At 45.9% G+C, this 20,299-nt stretch overlaps 1 protein-coding gene across 2 annotated transcripts in view; it reads right to left on the reverse strand.

The window, feature by feature from the left end:
• Positions 1-1,060: 1,060 nt before the first annotated feature.
• Positions 1,061-20,299, reverse strand: part of LOC307133175 (uncharacterized protein) — an 86,363-nt gene continuing 67,124 nt past the window's right edge. The window contains exons 27-37 of one of the 2 annotated variants that reach the window (XR_013817373.1): positions 19,217-19,246; positions 18,948-18,977; positions 18,681-18,710; positions 18,500-18,529; positions 18,232-18,261; positions 17,966-17,995; positions 8,042-8,062; positions 7,626-7,910; positions 3,508-3,648; positions 2,907-3,008; positions 1,061-1,377 (exon numbers count right to left, since the gene is read on the reverse strand). Coding sequence is in view for 1 of the 2 variants with exons in the window: in XM_079828025.1 (XP_079684151.1) it covers positions 2,965-3,008; positions 3,508-3,648; positions 7,626-7,910; positions 8,042-8,062; positions 17,966-17,995; positions 18,232-18,261; positions 18,500-18,529; positions 18,681-18,710; positions 18,948-18,977; positions 19,217-19,246 (671 nt within the window). In the remaining variant the exon portion in view is untranslated. Of the gene's footprint in view, positions 3,009-3,507; positions 3,649-7,625; positions 7,911-8,041; positions 8,063-17,965; positions 17,996-18,231; positions 18,262-18,499; positions 18,530-18,680; positions 18,711-18,947; positions 18,978-19,216; positions 19,247-20,299 lie in introns of both variants that reach the window. The other variant, XM_079828025.1, reaches the window with a different exon arrangement.

Consider the following 20,299-nt stretch of genomic DNA (forward strand, 5'->3'; position numbering starts at 1 on the left):
CATACATGTAACATTAGCTCCCCCTCCCGGAAGGTGCGTCCTCGCGCCGTAAACAGTCCAACAGAGGAGGGTGGGAGGGGGCATGGAAACAACAGAAAAACACAGTCCAAAGCAAAGCAAAAACAGTCCAAGGAGGAGTGGATGGGGGCGGAGCCAGAGGGAAGCCAGGAGGAGACCCCAGGGCGGAGTTGACAGAGGGAGGAACCATGGAGAAGGTAGGGCTATAATCAACACTTACTAACTCGTTCATCTCGCTGTAATGGTACATTACATGTGTTACAAAGTTGGTAGAATAATGATGAAGACGGACTCGGCGTGACTGGGACTCGTGTTTATTCAGAACTCTCAGATACAAACACAATAAACTCGCGCTGATAGACAGCGCTCTTACAACTCAGTAGTTACTATAAATAACTTTGTTAGCAATCGCTCCGTCTCTGTGATGTCCGGTTCGCGAACGAATCATTCTTTTGAATCGGTTCTTTTTAGTGAACCAAACCAGTTCACCAAATCGGACTGAATCATTCTAAACGGTTCGCGTCTCCAGTCAGCGCTGATCCATAATTTACTAAAGTTATTAACTTTCTGACATGAGTGACAGTCCCTCCGACTAGAAATAAACTAATAACCTGAAGTATATTCTAGTAACAACAACAGTTCACTGAACTGATGTGAAGTGAACTCAGGTCCACCCGTCTCTCTGGCAGCAGCTCGTGCGTCGTAGACCTCGTTAAACCACGCCCCCTCAGCTCATTTCAAATGCAAAGATGTCAGCCCTTTAAATCAGACTAAATTCCTGAATTATTTTGTACATTTAATATTGACATTAATGATATCTGCAATACATTGTGTTGGTTCTGTTCTGTTTACCCTAAGGGAGGTTATTGCTGCTCTTATCCATGATAGGCTGCATGGAACCATTACCGCCAATCCAAACTGTATGCTAATAGTCAATCAATCATCTTTGACGATAGTGGTCCTGACAGAAACACTATCACTTGGCAATGGAAGTAAGATCTCTAGTGTCTGGCCAGCAGTAAGCAGACAGACTCCAGACAGTGCCTTTGAATATGCTTTAATCACGGCCGGGAGAGAGAATCCCCAGACCAAAAGAGTACAACAGTTTATAGAGTAAGTCCAAGGCAAAGGTTACATGATTCATTACATTACATTTTTCTCTAATATGATTGGTTCTTTATGCAGTATGTATAATTCTCTATTACTAGGTAAAAGCAAATTTGGTTAGTTAGTTATAATTAAAAAACATTTCCATCTCACTATACAGATGTAGCCTATAAAACAGTAACAGTTCAGCATGCAGAAAATGATTTGATCAATCTGAATTGATTAATTGATTAGTTCTCTTTCATAGGTTCACTCAACGCTGCGTAGCTATGATGCAATGGGAACGCCCTCTGGGTGTGTCGATTGTCTGAAGCCCTTATAGAATCACGGCAATTCATTGGCTGATGGTGCGGGCACCGTCCCGATGCTCTTACGTCGTCATATTATACTGGAGCGCGCACCATCCGCTCCTCAGATTTCTCTGCCTTCACGAGGCGGCCATTTCTAGCCCTTCGGTTTCGTTTTTTCTGGCCCAAATATATTGGAATTCTTACAACTTTCGTCACCAGCACTTCAGCGACTGCAGATAGTGGAACTTTGTTCCCCTTGTGGTGAAGTGTCATGGAGTTTCGTCGCTGCCTGCCGCCATGCACTCGCTTTATTGCGAATGATGACCCTCACAGTAAGTGTGTTAAATGCTTGGGGTTTTCACACGCTCTTCTAAATGCAAATTCTGCGATAATCTCCTTCTCAAAATCCTTCGCTCTAGGCTTGTGTATTTTGAGAAGGAGTCGTCTGTTTTTCCCTGTTGCGCTCCTGAAGCCGCTCAGGCCTCCCTCGGATCCGTGACCTGGGGTTCGGATATAGAGCTCGAGGATGTGGAGTGCGATCACCCTTTCTCTCCCTCCATCCCCCGAGCACGTGCACAAGTTTTCACACGACTACTTATGTCCTAGCCCGGAAGCGAGTCGGTTTCTTTCGGGCTAGATGATGTCATTTTCACTGCAGTGTCTGACTCAGAGGATTTCGGGCCTGCTTTAATCGACAACGCTTTCCCACCTAGCCTCCAGGAAGCACGACTTTCGGCAGCCTACGCTGAGCTTGTCGACGTGACTTTCGTGTGCTACTGAAAAGCTCGCTATTGATTGGCCGGACAAGCCCCGTGAGTCACAGTCGTCTAGACTCGACGAGAGATTTTCTCTACAAAAAAAAAAGACCTACAAGCTCTCTCTGTTAACGAGACATGTATGGATTTCGCTCCTGGTCTAGTCAAGGTAACCCTAAGACCCAGGCAGGATATGTGCCCAAAGTTCTGTCCACATCGTTTTGTTCTCAAGTTATCACCCTTCACTCTTTCCACCCTCCTCCTTTCGCCTCAGAAGAGGATGAAAAGCTTAATTTGCTCTGCCCTGTATGAGCGTTGAAGTTTTATGTAGATCGGTCCGGTGGTTGGAGAAAATCAAACCAGCTCTTGGCATGTTTCGTGTCGACCGCCGCGGGCTTGCCGCATCAAAACAAAGAATTTCCCATTGGGTGACGGAGGCTATTTTGTTGGCATATGAGGTGCGTGGTTTACCTTCACCTCTCAGCATTCAGGCACAATCTACCAGAAGTGTGGCTTCCTCTCAAGTGCTTTTTAGAGGGGCTCTTCTGGAGGACATTTGTGTAGCGGCAGGTTGGTCCTCCCCGCACACTTTTGTCAGATTCTATAGTTTTGATCTCGACATGGCTCTGGGTTTGCATGTTCTATCTGCTTGATCCGGCCATGTATGTTATCTGGTATATCATTGCATCATAGCTACGCAGCGTTGAGTGAACCTATGAAAGAGGACATAGGTTACACCAGTAACCTGAGACGTTGTCCATTCTTTCCCCTTCAGAAACTCTTCTTAAGTCTTCTTATACATCATCATAGTAATTCGCTACCCCAGTAATCACTGAACCTGTTGAAACAAATGCATTAATTTAAATAATACATTTCAAAATGTAAAAATATGCAATCTACTCGACTTTACTGCAAAAATATCATTATTTTAATTTCATGATTTGATGCAAATGCACGTGAGAGTTCACCAAACCTGAACAAAACTTTTCGCATGAGCTTGCATTTGCTGTCTGACATATTCGCATGCATATGAAAGTCAATGGAACGAAAAGTGTAGTAGTCTTTTATTTAAAACCAAATGCTACAACATGAATGATGTATACCAGGGGTGGGGAACGTTGATCCTGGAGGGCCACTTTTACAGATGTTAGCTCTTACCCTGAAAACTACACTCGCCTGCCTGTAACTTTAGTAATCCTGAAGACCTTGATTAGCTTCAGGTGTGTTTGATTAGGGATGGAGCTAAACTCTGCAAGAGAGTGGCCCTCCATGATCAACGTTCCCCTGATGTATACAGTAGTTTTATGTGTATGTTGTTGTTTTGGAGAAATGCGCACCTTTAGCATTGCTCATAGTCCTAAGGTTGGCCATGAGCACTGCTGCAGTCATGGCGAAGAGACCAACAACAATGAAGGAGAAAAAGCCAATGTAGAATGAAGATACTCCAGTCTCATGCTGATCCAAGACTGCAGAAAAATCTGGAAGCAAACACAAGCACGAAAAAAAAAAACCCATGAATTTTATATGTGAAACACATTTTGAAACATGGTTTTGGAACAGTTCCCATGTGATCACATTTGGAAAACATGGTTTTTCTGTAAGAGAAAAAAATAAACATTTACAGAAAACATGTAGCTTTACTATCGTCATGCTGGACTTGCTCTATACTAAAAAGTTGAAAACTATATTTAGCTATCAAGGCGGCTTACTGTGCATGCTCTGAGATGGAGCGAAACACAAACAAGTATAGGCTACTTTGGGCTTCGGGTAGGGCTGGAACGATTCATCGAGTTACTCGATTAACTCGATTACAAAAATTCCTTGTGGCCTCGAAGCCTCGTTAATTCAGGAAGCACACCATAGCGCGTGATACATTTTGAATTTAGTTGGCGCGATGGCGGAGAGTAAAGATGTCCATAAATGGCAGAGAATGTATAAAGTTTGGTACCATTAGATTCTTAAAAAAGAAGAGAACAAGATGCAAAGTATCTACTGCAAAGTAAACCTGGCATTCCACAGCAGTACGACTTCAATGATTCAGCATCCAAGCGTAGCTGAAACGTAGCCTAAGCCTATACATTGATGTTCGCTGATTTTAATCCCATACTGTATTTGTAGTGATGTCGTGATGCGGTTTGACTAGATATGATGTTTAGCTTTGATGTTTTTAAGTAGTAAACGTATTCACGTTCAATTGCAAGAGAGTATAGCCTAAAAAAAGAACCCCTTCACACACACACACACACACACACACACACACACACACGCATGCACTCTCGTCTCTGTGACCGGTCTGGATCGTCGCTCTGCGTTGTGTTGGCAATTAAGGCGGACCGGACAACAGAAATTCCAAAGACCATTTTTTATTCTGGGTGAATAAAAAAAGACACTTTGTGAAAAAGAGGCCTTCACCCGGAACTCATTTCTTAAAGGGGAACAAACACTTTAGAAATGCATATATAAACATAGAAAACAGCTCAAATAACAGAAAATAATATTAAAAGAATACAAAATAATTGTGTAAATTGATAAAGGGAGAAATTTTGTGAAATTAATAAATTGATAGCCTATAACATCTGTTACATCTCTCTCACGTGCCAGTCAGACCAATCGTGCCAATGCATCACATATGCTTAAACTTTTATGTAGCCACGCAACAATAATTTCAGCATTCACTGTATACACCGGGACGTGATGTTGTGACGCGATTTTTCGAACGGATGCTTCACCTTAAATGCACCGCAATGCAAGCCAAATTAAGCGTTCTTTTGAAAATGAATGTATGTATTTCTGCCGCACCAAACTGCAATGAAGCAACTGGTCTGACTGGGGCGTCACTCTTCCACACACACACACACACACACACACACACACACACACACACACACACACACACACACACACACACACACACACACACACACACACACACACACACACACACACACACACACACACACACACACACACACACACACACACACACACACACACACACACACACACACACACACACACACACACACACACACACACACAGGTTGCTAGGTTAACATAACAAATAGGCTCACCCCAGAAATTATATATTATTTGTTAGTAGCCTAATGGTAAATGCTGCAGGTGTAGAAATCTACATAATACAGATATTTACTTTGATGTCAGGGCTAGATTACAGCCTGAAACCTGTTGTGTATATTAATAAATTAAATTGCTTTTCCTCTTTTTCTCCCTCTCAACACATTTTTAAAAAAAATCCAATTAATCGATCGATTAAGTGCTAGATTAATCGATTACAAAAATAATCGATAGCTGCAGCCCTAGCTTCGGGTGTGGCATAAACGGACAAATACACACAAAAATATTTCAGAATGTCCACCTTGGGGAGTTTTCACTTAAAGAGTTGGGAAAGCAATTGAATGCTTGTCAGTGTATTAGGTCTTTGCATTCGGTTTTAAAGTGACAGCAGCCTAATAAACCTGCTGCGGACGAGGGATGTGACAGTGAGGACATTTTCCCACTGCTTAATCATTGTGTGACATGTCGAACTGACGTTGACGTTTTTCCCTCTTTTTCCACTTCAATTTTAAATCGCTTACGGTCCGTGTCCACCAGCACAGAGCAGAGCAATTTTTTTCAATGAAAGGGATAGTTCACCCAAAAAATTTTAATTATCCCATGATTTACTCTCCCTCAAGTCATCCTAGGTGTATGACATTCTTCTTTCAGACGAACACAATCAGAGTTATATTTAAAATGTCCTGGCTCTTCCAAGCTTTATAATAGTATTGACTTGATGGGCTGTTTTTTAAGTCCATAAAAGTGCATCTATCCATCATATAACTGCTCCACACGGCTCCGGGGGTTAATAAAGGCCTTACAATGTGTCTTGTAATACGGTGTGCTCATGTTGGTTTGAGCTTCTATAAGATGTAAGGAGACGCATACTTTTTACAATTTTGAAAGGCTATATAATGGCCATACTTAACAAAATTTTAACTAGTAAAAAGGAAATTATATATCTTTGATGCTCCCACATGTTGCTAGTAAGGTACCTTCATTTCAAATTTCTCATGTTGATGGGTTGTGCTTCAATAAAACAGATATATATATTTTTTAATTACTGAACATGAAATAATGAACCAGTGTGCCGCTGTATTACTGCCATTAATCCATTGGAAGGAAACCTCATTAAAGGGTAACTAAACCCCTGCTCAGAGCAATTTTTTAAAAATGCTGGAAAAGTGGGCAGAGCCCGGCGGAGACAGAGGGGATGAACCGAGGGCGGGGCTGAGCGGAGGGCGTGACCTGAGACCCGCAGTGACGGATTGATTGACAGCTGTCAGACCTGCGAGTCGCAAAAATGGAGAATGACTGGAGTGACGCCAGCTTTGCAACAGTGCGGTCATTTCTCCTACCTTCACCTGAAGTGGAGAAAGGTGGATTGTCTGTAGAAACAGACCCAGAGCCTTATCAATGCGAGCCGCTGCTCAAACTGCGTTAACTCCCGATGCCGATGATGCTAATGAAGCAGCCGCACAAGAGAACTGACCTAATCTATGAACAGTCAAATCCTTACACTGAATAACACTAAAATAGATCAGATATCTGATATACCTACGATTTTCATTCAAATGAACTGAATCAATAAGCAGCGCAGGACCAATAAGTTAAGACCTAAAAGCCTATTATAAACAGATTTCCTCAAATAAGTTAGCCAGCACGTTACGGTATTGTTGTCCGTTACCGCGGCAACCACTTGCGTGTCAGGGTTTGAAAGCGAGTCTCATGTATGAAAATGATCTGTACACATGACGGGCGGCAATAATATCGCAAAAAAGCCTGACGTGTACTGACAACTGCATTATTTAACCGTATTTTCTTCATTACAATGTTAAAGTAAGTGTCAAGTCAGTTTCATTCATAATGTTTCTACTTCATGTAACATGAGAGTTCATACTGGAGTGAATCATGTGATTGGGGGAAACATTTCTGAGGGCGTGGTGAGCTCGTGCCAGAGGCGCGGATAGTGAGCCGTTGGAGGTACCATCCTACGTCACGATGTACCACAACGTCCAATAGGAAAATTCAACTGCAGTAGCCACCTTCAACCTTAAGAGGGCAGCACTTTGGCGGTTTTACACCATATTTTATAGAATTAAAACACTTTATACTCAAATGTCAAAACATTTACTCAATAATAATAAATCAATAAACAATTAACAATTAACAATTAATCAATAAACAGCATTAACAAAGCCCCAGTATTACAGATCATTAACTAAAAAAAGTTGGTTTAGGGTTTAGTTATACTTTAAACATTACAGGGGGACAAATCTTACATTTTAAAGTATTTAGATCACATTGACGTGTGTTGAGGTGTCAAAATCCAACATGCCAGCAAAACAGAGCATTAGGATTATAATACTTTGGAAAATGTAATTTGTAGTGTATTTACCGTATGTTTTACCAGATGGGCTGTAGGCGTAGGTCTCACTGTGACGGTTCACCGCAGAATTAATCTCGTGCACACAGGTGAAGGAAACAGGTGTGCTCACGTTCACATCAAACAAACGCTTTTCATTTGAACAACACAGTGGGATCTTCAGTGTGTAGCTGTGATCACCCTCCACTGACAGCTGGAAAGAGCTCTCAATGAACCTCCTGCCAAATGAACACATCACGATCACATGCTCTCTGTCCTGCATCGGCCTGAACACTGTGATGCTGGGCACTGGGGCGTCTGAAATCACATTGACATGCTCATTAATTCCAAACTGTGCTCTAAACTAAGTCAAGATGAACGAAATCAAAATGTTATCCTGCATATTTATTTATTTAAATGTTGACTAATTTGAAGGAAATGAAACTTACCTTGGATGCGCCAATATGATGCTGTTATTTGAAAGAATACAAAAGAAAATATTGTTGTAAAAACAAAGTAGACAAAAAAGTTTTAAAATCCAGTTTGTACATTAATAGCAACAATAGTGTGAATCTGCTAACTTGCTTGGGTCCGCATGTAGGGTTGAGTGCAGATCTGGACACTCACCAGATTTTTTAAAATGGTTTTTAAGTGGTGTTCTATGCTCTACTAGGAGCTTCGTCCCATCCAAGCGGCAATCTCCCCCAGTTTCTCTTGAAGCCAATACAGAAGTGACTTAAACTGCAATTCATCGACTGGCCAATAGAGACAGACTCCAGAAGGAGCAGAATCTCATTGAGCTCATGTTAAAATGCCCAACTTTACAGCAGAAGAACACATGTTTACAGCCTGGGACAAATTTTGGTTTTGCCCTATACTAGGGATGCACCGATACCACTTTTTTCAGACCAAGTACAAGGACAAGTGCTTACATTTGGGTACTTGCCGATACCGAGTACTTAATACCATTACAGTTCTTCTAACAATGTTTTATTTTCATCAGATGTTTTTTCACTTTCTGACTGTAACAAAGTAAATACACAAATTGATGCTGTTGCTGACATTTTAACATTCAACTTGGTGTTCTCCTAAACAAACATGGCACTGCTGCCCATTTCACATAAATGTAACCTGTAACATTCAGTGGATTCCAGTACCACACAACATAGTAGCAGAACAACTGAATTAAATTATTCTGTTATCATAGCCATACAGCCCTTTTTGGAGATGAAAAGAAGCTTCTCTGCATTATCAGCTATGAGCCTGTTTCTGTTTTCATCTACAATGTGTGACACTGAGCTAGGGATGTGCGAGACTAGTCGATTAAACGTTAGTGCTGCTGCTAGACGACTTTTAAAATACTTTAAAAACGTTAGTCGTTTACATTTTTTTGGCACATTTAAGGTTTTGCTTTAAATATATATATTTTTTTTACAAAGGCTATGTTTAAATTACTGTTGTGTTAATGTTATATCTTGAAATTAATATATTATTTTGGAAAGAGTATATCTGCAGCAAAACTAAATAATTTAATTTTACCTCAGGTTTTTTACCTTTCGAGGGAACTCGCACTGCTTTATTGACATTATTGCTCTTCAGCATGCGCTCCAGGGGGCCGAGGTGTGGCGTCGGGATGCAGTGTTCAATCCCTATCTCAGGGAACAAGGGTTATATACATAACCCGAGCAGTTCCCTTTCGAGGGAACTCGCACTGCATCGGAACGACACTTTGGGGAACGAGTACTCACTAGGCCACACTGAGGGTAGTGCCTGCCCTAGTGTGAAGCCGGAGACCGGGCACAACTAGGACTGGAGCACCCTAGCACCAGGCGTCGTAGGGAGATCCAGGCTATAGAACCTGATAAAGGTGTGTGGGGTAGCCCACCCGGCCACCTCGCAGATATCCTGCAAGGGGACCCTAGAAAGAAGGGCCACCGAAGAGGCCATGCCTCTGGTGGAATGAGCCCTCACGGCCACAGGTGAAGGCAAACTGCGCACCTGGTAGGCCATGGTAATTGCCTGGACAATCCAATTACTGATCGTCTGAGTAGTCTCCCATGGCTGACCTGCTAGCAGAGCTATGATATCTGAGAACCAAACTCGAGTTGGCCAACGGGGTGCTACCAGCAGTAGACTGACCCCCTGTCGCCGGACCCTCTCCAGGATTCCCGGGAGCAGAGCAATCAGGGGAAATGCGTACAGACACAGCCTCGGCCACGTCTGAACCATGGCATCCAACCCCAGAGGGGCTGGATGCGTGAGGGAAAACCACAGTGGGCAGTGGGACGTCTCTCGAGACGCAAACAAATCCACTTCCACTGGGCCGAACCTCTTGCATATGGCCTCCACCACCTCTGGGTGGAGTTGCCACTCCCCGGGCCTCAGCCCATGCCTCGACAGGATGTCTGCTCCATGATTTTGGACCCTCGGGACATACATTGCCCTGATGGACAACAGTTTCCCTTGGGACCACAGGCGGATGTGATGCGGCAGTCTGCAAAGAGGGCGCGACCCTTAAACCCCCCTGATGGTTGATGGACGCTACGACAGACGTATTGTCTGTCCGTACCAGGACATGTTGGCCGCGAAGGTCCATGGAAAAGCTCCTGAGAGCTTTGTAGACCGCCATCATCTCCAGGCAAAATATGTGCCAGGAGGAATGACGGCCCTCCCACGGGCCCCTCGCAAAGCGACCGTCCATGACCGCGCCCCAACCAGTGAGGGAGGCGTCTGTTGAAACGGATTCCCGGCAACAGGACGCTCCCAACACTGGCCCTTGGGACAGAAACCAAGGTTTCTTCCATATGACTAGGGAACGAAGGCCACTGCGCGTTACCCTGATCATACAGAATGGATTTCCCCTCAAGGAAAGCCACCTGGTTCACTTCCGTATCAGGACATGGTGGCCGCGGAGGTCCGAGAAAAAGCTCCTCAGAGCTTTGTAGTCTGCCAGCATTTCCAGGCAGTAGATGTGCCAGAAGAAATGCCGGGTCTCCCACAGACCTCTCGCAAAGTGGCCGCCATGACCACGCCCCAGCCAGTGAGGGAGGCGTCTGTTGAAACGGATTCCCGGCAACAGGACGCTCCCAACACTGGCCCTTGGGACAGAAACCAAGGTTTCTTCCATATGACTAGGGAACGAAGGCATCTGCGCGTTACCCTGATCATACAGAATGGTTTTCCCCTCGAGGAAAACCCCTTGATTCCCAGCCACCACTGTAAGGGTCTCATGCAGCAGGCCAAGAGATATTCTGTTGGACGCAGCCGCAATGAGCCCCAGCAGTCCTTAAACTGCTTCACAGTGATGCTGTGGCCTAGCTACATTTTAGAGACCACCGCCCGTATGGACTCTATACGTGCGGGAGACAATTGTGCCCACAACGCAGAGAATCCCATACGACTCCCAGGAACACAGTTCTCTGAGAAGGCGTCAACACGCTACTGCGTGTAGAGTCTCAAAGGGCTAGGCCGCCTGGAACAACCCGATATTGGGGAACAAGGGTTATATACATAACCCGAGCAGTTTTCTCTGGCGCTCGCGGAGGCTTCAGATAAATCCACTCGGGTGAAGGAGGATTTTGAAAGCTTACACAAAACTTTTCCATTTTCTTCCATGTCAAGTCAAACTAGTATAACAATTAAGCTTGCTTAGGCTTGTTATACTACCGGGGTTAGGCTAGTCATTGCGCACATCCCTACCCAATGGAAAGTGGCTTTCTGCACTGTGTCACCCCTATTCTCTAGATAGCTACATTAAACAACCCTCTGGTGCTCCTCGGTCACAGCTTCATCGGAATGATATGAAACTTGGTGACTGTTATGGTATTAGGTATGTAAACACACAAAACAATTGAGGCCCATGATTCGAGCATGCTAAGTGGTCATAAAAAAATACTAGCGTTCATTATCTTCGGCCACAAATGACTGAGCATAGGAAATGAATGGGAAATCGGCAAAAATAAAAAAATTCACTGAATATTTGTGTGTACAATCTACAAATCGGCCACAATGCTGAAAAAAGTACACAGCAGTAAAGGGGTGACACTCTAAAACCGGGGTCGCGAGATGCGTCCATCCGGACCGCGAAGCCTTTTGACGTAATTAAATAAATAAATGCCAAATGCCATAAAATTTAAAAATTAAATCACATTTATATCAGGCAGCTCAGTAGAACCGTTTGGGTCCTATGTCGCCACAGGTTGCGACGACAGTTAGCGTTACTTTGCTCACTGTTGCTACGTTCAGACGTGCGGTCACACATGCAGTGAAGAAGAGACTGAGAGTAGAAAGCGACGCTCAAAAACAATGGCATTTTCAAAAATTGAAGATGAATGGGTGGAAAGAAATCGCATTTATTCTTCCTGCATCCTGTACAAGGCCTGTGTGTCTCATTTGCTCTGATTCTGTTGCGGTTTTAAAAAGTGGAAACCTGCTCGGGTTATGTATATAACCCTTGTTCCCTGAGAAGGGGAACGAGCACTGCATCGGGACGACGCTTTGGGGATGCTCCCTTAGCATCAGCGAATCTGAAACCAGAATGCCAACTAGGCCAATCCGATTGGCGTGCGTGATGACGTCATCGTGACGGCATACCCGGAAGTATAAAAGGGTTGCTGGAGCGTAATGGCGGTAGTAATTGCTCTGAAGCATGCGCTCCAGGCGCGCCAAGGTGTGGCGTCGGGATGCAGTGCTCGTTCCCCTTCTCAGGGAACAAGGGTTATATACATAACCCGAGCAGTTCCCTTTCGAGGGAACTCGCACTGCATCGGGACGACGCTTTGGGGAACGAGTACCCACTAGGCCACACCGAAGGGTAGCGCCTGCCCTAGTGTGAAGCCGGAGACCGGGCACAGCTAGGACTGGAGCACCCTCGCACCAGGCGTCGTAGGGAGATCCAGGCTATAAAACCTGATAAAAGTGTGTGGGGTAGCCCACCCGGCCGCCTCGCAGATATCCTGCAAGGGGACCCCAGAAAGAAGGGCCACCGAAGAGGCCATGCCTCTGGTGGAATGAGCCCTCACAGCCACAGGTGAAGGCAAACTGCGCACCTGATAGGCCATGGTAATCGCCTGGACAATCCAATTACTGATTGTCTGAGTAGACGCAGGCAATCCCTTCTTAGGTGAGCCAAAACACACCAACAGTTGTTGTGATCTCCTCCACTGTGCAGACTTCGCCAGATAAACTCTTAGAGCCCTAACCGGGCAGAGTAGGTGAAGCCTCCCTTCTTCCGCCGTCACATGAGGCGGAGGATGAAATGCCTGCAGGACCAATGACCTGACCACCCTTGATGGCACCTTAGGCACGTAGCCCGGCCTAGGGTGTAAGATGGCCTTTACTCCTCCCGGGGCAAACTCCAGGCAGGTTGGCGTTACCGCCAAGGCCTGGAGATCTCCCACTCTCCTGAGAGAGGTAATGGCAAGGAGAAAAGCCACCTTAAGGGTCAGATCCTTCGGTCCAGCCGACTCCAATGGTTCGAAGGGGGCCTCAGCCAATCCTTCGAGAACCACTGCCAGGTCCCAGGTTGGAACTCTGGACCGAGCCGCAGGCCTCATCCTCCGAGCCCCACGGAGGAATTGTACAACCAGCTGGTGCCTACCCAGAGGCCCATCACCCAAAGGAGTGTGGAAAGCCGCAATGGCAGCCACGTACACCTTGAGTGTGGACGGGGTAAGCCCTGCAGAGAAACGATCTTGGAGGAACTCCAGCACTGAAGCCACTGGGCAGTTAACTGGGTCCACCTCACGTTCTCTGCACCAAGTGGAAAATACATTCCACTTGAGGCTGTACAGTCTCCTCGTAGACGGAGCCCTGGAGCTGAGTAAGGTCTCTATCACGTCTGCCGATAGGCCAGCCTCTATGAACCTGGTCCCCTCAGGGGCCAGACCCACAGGTTCCAAATCTCCGGGCGGGGGTAAAATATCGTACCCGCCGCCTGAGATAGGAGATCCCTCCTCAGAGGAATCTCCCACGGCTGACCTGCTAGCAGAGCTATGATATCCGAGAACCAAACTCGAGTCGGCCAACGGGGTGCTACCAGAAGTAGACTGACCCCCTGTCGACGGACCCTTTCCAGGACTCCCGGGAGCAGAGCAATCGGGGGAAATGCGTACAGACGCAGCCTCGGCCACGTCTGCACCATGGCATCCAGCCCCAGCGGAGCTGGATGCGTGAGGGAAAACCACAGTGGACAGTGGGACGTCTCTCGAGACGCAAACAGATCCACTTCCACTGGGCCGAACCTCTTGCATATGGCCTCCACCACCTCTGGGTGGAGTCGCCACTCCCCGGGCCTCAGCCCCTGCCTCGACAGGATGTCTGCTCCCTGATTTTGGACCCCCGGGACATACATTGCCCTGATGGACAACAGTTTCCCCTGGGTCCACAGGAGGACTTGGCGTGCTGTCTTGTACAGAAAGCGCGACCTCAGTCCTCCCTGGCGGTTGATGTACGCTACGACAGACGTATTGTCTGTCCGTACCAGGACGTGCTGGCCTCGGAGGTGCGGGAGAAAGCTCCTGAGAGCTTTGTATACCGCCATCATCTCCAGGCAATTTATATGCCAGGAGGAATGACGGCTCTCCCATGGGCCCCTCGCAAAGCGGCCGTCCATGACCGCGCCCCAGCCAGTGAGGGAGGCGTCTGTTGAAACGGATTTCCGGCAACAAGACGCTCCCAACACTGGCCCTTGGGACAGAAACCAAGGTTTCTTCCATATGGCTAGGGAACGAGAGCATTTGCGCGTTACCCTGATCATACGGAAAGGATTCCCTCTGGGGGAAAACCCCTTGGTTTTCAACCACCACTGGATGGGTCTCATGTATAGCAGGCCAAAAGGTATTATGTTGGACGCTGCTGCCATGTGACCCAGCACTCTCTGAAAGTGCTTCACAGTGATGTTGTGGCCTAGCCTTATTCCTGAGACCATCGCCTGTATGGTCTCGACTCGCGCGGGAGACAATCGTGCCCGCATCGTTGTCGAGTCCCACACGACCCCGAGGAACGTAGTCCTCTGGGACGGCGTCAACACGCTCTTTTTCGTGTTGAGTCTCAGCCCCAAGCATTTCATGTGGTTCAGAACGACATCTCGATGCCGAACCGCCACCTCGTACGACTGGGCCAGTATGAGCCAGTCGTCGATATAATTCAGCACACGGATGCCCTGAAGTCTCATTGGAGCCAGAGCTGCATCCATGCACTTCGTGAACGTGCGTGGGGAGAGGGCTAGGCCAAAGGGAAGCACTCGATACTGGTACGCTTCGCCCCCGAAAGCGAACCTCAGGTACTTCCTGTGACATGGAAGGATGGAGATATGGAAATATGCGTCCTTTAGATCTATCGTGACGAACCAGTCCTCGGACTGGATCTGACTCACGATCATGGGAATAGTGAGCATTTTGAACCTGAAGCTCCTCAGAGACAGATTCAAAACCCTCAGATCTATAATCGGACGCAACCCTCCATCCTTTTTGGGAACTATAAAGTACCGGCTGTAGAACCCGGACTCTCTTTCCAGCGGAGAAACACGCTCTATGGCTTCCTTCGCTAGAAGAGTTTTTACTTCTAGTTCCATTACCCGAACCTGCTCGGGTATCACTGCTGTCCAGTATAACCCCCTGAATTGTGGAGGAGGAAAACCGAACTGCAGTTTGTACCCCTTTTCTACAGTACGCAGGACCCATGTAGAAATATTCGGAAGGCATTTCCATGCGCCGAAATAATCTACTATGGGAACCAGCCTCTCGAGGCTGGCGTCGGGTGTTACACGGTTCCCGTTCCCAACCTCCTGAAGCGGCTGACCGGCAGGAAGTAGTTGGGAACGGTTCTCCGTGTGCGGACGCGCGAGCTGACCAGCCGCAGGTCTTTCCAGAGGCGGCTGGTGCAGCATGCGTTCGCGGGAAATCGATGTGGCCCGAAGCGTCATAGACGGCGGGATTACCACATCGATTTTCCCAGAGCGCCGCGGAGGAAACAACCTCGGTTGTTTCTCCGCGGGGGGGACCGCTCTTAGAAGCCCAGCCGTGGCTAGGACTTCTTCCCAGCAGCCTTCCGCGCCTGAAGGACGTTCCGAAGATCGCCTTTAGGGGCTGAAGGTTGCTGCTGAGAGCGCCGCCTCTGTTGCCAGGCTCCCGGGGGAGGGGCTCTAGAAGCGACGCTCTCCTTTTGCACCTTCCGGTGCGAGGAGCTGGATGACGGCTGAGGCTGCCCGCTAGGGCCAGCCTTCCCAGGTTTAGAGCGGCGAGGGAGATACTGGTGGAAGGCTGCTGACTGTTTCTTCGCCTCCTGGTGTCTGGAAACGACGGTGTTAACCGCGTCTCCAAACAACCCAGAAGGCGAGATCGGGGAGTCCAGGAGAAAAGCTCTATCCTTCTCCTTTATCCCCGACAGATTCAGCCAGAGATGTCTCTCCACTGTCACCATGGAAGCCATGGAGCGGCCGATAGCGCGGGCCGTCTCCTTGGTGACTCGGAGAGACAAATCTGCAGCCTTCCTCAGTTCCAGAATGTCCTCCGGAGAGGGACCATCTCCCTCGTCCAACTCTTTAAGGAGGTCGGCCTGGTAGGCCTGCAGAATTGATAATGTGTGCAGGGAACCACCAGCCCGACCAGCCGCCATATATGCTTTGCCCACCAAAGATGAGGTGTCCCGACAGGGTTTGGTGGGCAAAACCGGAGCCTTAAGGGACGATGCAGAGTCGGGTGAAAGATAGCTCGCGAGAGCTTCCTCCACCCGAGGCATCGCCCCATAGCCCGCTTCGCGTGCCCCCAGAACATTGGAATAGTCCAATACTGGGGGATTGCAAACACGCGAAGAATAGGGCCGTTTCCATGATCTACACACCTCGGTGTGTAGATCCGGGAAAAAAGGCAGGCCCCGGCGAGGTGTTTGAACCCGGTGTGAGAGGAACCGGTCATCCAGCCTGCTGGGTAGCTGGATTTCCGGAGCCTCTTGTGGCCAACTTATATTTAATTTGACCACTGCCCGGGCCAACACCTCGACCAGCTCCTCTTGGGCGGGTGGATGAAGCGATGAAACAATTCCTGCTTCATCCCCCGCCTCGGTGCCTATTTCCTCCGGCTCCTCGGAACCGGAGAGAATAAGCATCGGACCTCCCACCCCGGGGGAAGAAGCCGCAGCGCGGGCTTCCACACGGGGAGGAAGATCCTCGGAACTGTCAGAGGAGGATCGGGAAAGTGCCGCAGCAGTCCCGAAACCCTCTGACAAATCCCGCTGTGAGCCCCATGATCTGCGACGCCGAGCCGCCTCAGCGACTGCGGGTCCAGAACCACGAGGCTCACGAGGCTGGCCGGCCTCATCAAACGCAGCCAGCCGAGAGCGAAGCACCCTGAGCGTCAGTTTTTCGCAGTGCTCACAAGCGGCTCCCTCGAGAGCCGCTTGGGCATGCTGGACGCCCAGGCAGTGCACACAAAGCAGGTGTGTATCCGAGCCCGACATGAACCTGGGACACGGATGCACACACTGTTTGAATTCATTCACTCTCACACTTTCCATTTTACTTTTCTCACACACTTTCACTGACAAACAACAGTAAATAGACAGACAGTAACAGATAGCGCTATGCTGAAGAGCAATAACTACCGCCATTACGCTCCAGCAACCCTTTTATACTTCCGGGTATGCCGTCACGATGACGTCATCACGCACGCCAATCGGATTGGCCTAGTTGGCATTCTGGTTTCAGATTCGCTGATGCTAAGGGAGCATCCCCAAAGCGTCGTCCCGATGCAGTGCGAGTTCCCTCGAAAGGGAACTTAAATAAAATGTTTCTTGCACTTTACATTTTTCCAACACTTGTGGCACTTTATTTTCTCCTGTTTGTGTTTCTGAATGATATTGCTAATGATATTTTACCAGTGCAATTTGAAACACAGAATAGAGCAGTGTTCAATATTAGATACATTTAGTTAAGTAGAGATTATACATATGAATAAACATAAAATGTGTTATGAGATTTCAGATTTTTTTTTTTTTAACCAGGGGGGTTTGCGTTCATTGATTTGTTATTATTTATCTCAGTTCAGCAGGAAAAAGCACTTTATTTGCTAGTAATGTTGAAATTAATGTATTTTCAGTGCAGATTTAGAGATGAAGGCATTTTTCGATCATCATATTTCTGTCAGACATGGTTACTGGTTGAATTTAGATATTTTGTACCAAAGCAACTTAAAGGACATAACAGAACTTGTAGAGGGGGCTTGAGCTTCATTAAGATAAAGAGACACAGTTTCATTATTTTTACAGTTTGAAGAGCTGAATTTATGACCATTAAACTTTTACAAGGAAATTAAAAGTCATCTTACTTTAATATCCAAAATTATGCATCAATACAACACTATAAATCTGCTGCTTACTTGACGTCGGGTAACTGGAGGAGGCTTGAGCTTCATTAAGATAAAGAGACACAGTTTCATTATTTTTACTGTTTGAAGAGCTGAATTTATGACCATTAAACCATTACAAGGACATTTAGAAACATAATGACTATTTAAAAGGAAATGAGACATGATGTACCAGTGTGTGTTAGTAATGTTCATTAATTTACAAAAAACAAAAAAAGTAATATTACTTTAATATCCAAAATTATGCATCAATACAACACTATAAATCTGCTGCTTACTTGATGTCGGGGAACTGGAGGAGGCTTGAGCTTCATTAAGATAAAGAGACACATTTTCATTATTTTTACAGTTTGAAGAGATGAATTTATGACCATTAAACCATTACAAGGAAATTTAGAAACAAAATGACTATTAAAAAGGAAATGAGACATGATGTACCAGTATGTGCTAGTAATGTTCATTCATTTACAAAAAACAAAAAAAAAGTAATCTTACTTTAATATCCAAAATTATGCATCAATACAACACTATAAATCTGCTGCTTACTTGACGTCGGGTAACTGGAGGAGGCTTGAGCTTCATTAAGATAAAGAGACACAGTTTCATTATTTTTACAGTTTGAAGAGCTGAATTTATGACCATTAAACTTTTACAAGGAAATTAAAAGTCATCTTACTTTAATATCCAAAATTATGCATCAATACAACACTATAAATCTGCCGCTTACTTGACGTCAGGTAACTGGAGGAGGCTTGAGCTTCATTAAGATAAAGAGACACAGTTTCATTATTTTTACTGTTTGAAGAGCTGAATTTATGACCATTAAACCATTACAAGGACATTTAGAAACAAAATGACTATTAAAAAGGAAATGAGACATGATGTACCAGTATGTGCTAGTAATGTTCATTAATTTACAAAAAAAGACAAAAAGTAATCTTACTTTAATATCCAAAATGATGCATCAATACAACACTATAAATCTGCTGCTTACTTGACGTCGGGTAACTGGAGGAGGCTTGAGCTTCATTAAGATAAAGAGACACATTTTCATTATTTTTACAGTTTGAAGAGATGAATTTATGACCATTAAACCATTACAAGGAAATTTGGAAACAAAATGACTATTAAAAAGGAAATGAGACATGATGTACCAGTATGTGCTAGTAATGTTCATTCATTTACAAAAAAACAAAAAAAAAGTAATCTTACTTTAATATCTAAAATTATGCATCAATACAACACTATAAATCTGCTGCTTACTTGACGTCGGGGAACTGGAGGAGGCTTGAGCTTCATTAAGATAAAGAGACACAGTTTCATTATTTTGACAGTTTGAAGAGCTGAATTTATGATCATTAAACTTTTACAAGGAAATTTAGAAACGAAAAAAGGAAACGAGACATGATGTACCAGTATGTGCTAGTAATGTTCATTCATTTTGGGTTGCCTAGCAACGAGGGGGAGAGGACGCTGGCGTTGTCTGTTCGCCGCATTTCCACCCGACTTTGGTTTAAACTTTAATGTTAGATTTAGATTTTATTTTTATTTTTTTGAACGTAACTAGTAAAATCAGTCAGCACTAATATTGGGACCGTTGCTTGGATCTTATCGTCTCAGATGACTCCACTCGGCTGTTTACAGTTGGTCGTTGGCAGTTGGTAGTTAGAATGGATTTACTCATGACAGGAGAGGACGCCCGCTGTTACGTCTAAAACTTTATTTTATGGATTGTTACGGCTTGCTTCTAATCTGAAGGACATTTACTCACCTATTGCTATCTCTTCTAAATATCGGCTGTTTGCTGGTGATCCCCATCAGCTGTCCCGTTGCAGTTTGCCCTCGAGCCTAGGACCGCTGCCCTTGCAGTACTAGCTGGGAGTTGGCTCATGTCATGGTATGGACCATCTTCTCGCTGTGCCTGACAATGCCTAGCGCTAGTCAAAACCTTTCAGCGGCCGTCATGAAGCTCAAAAATTCCATCCCGCAGCTGCTAAATTTCAACAACCGCACCATTCCGGCGTGAATTGCGGTCATTAAGGAACATGGACTTCTGCGCCGACCGCGATACATCCATAGAGGCTCTCGTCGTGGGCTTGTTTACCATCAGCCTGAACACTCTGCTTCGACCATCCCATCAATCTGGACCACTGTAGCACATCTACCGCGTCATCAGTGTATTACGGCCAATAACGAGATTCATCACCCCATCAACGCTCAAAATGGAACTTTTTAATGCACAATCCCTTACAAATAAATCATCTTTCATCCAAGACCACATCATGGATAAGGGATTAGACCTTATGTGCTTAACGGAAACATGGCATCAGCCTGCCGTTTACTCAG

Source organism: Gobio gobio (assembly GCF_949357685.1).
Source record: "Gobio gobio genome assembly, chromosome: 10".
NCBI lineage: Eukaryota > Metazoa > Chordata > Actinopteri > Cypriniformes > Gobionidae > Gobio > Gobio gobio.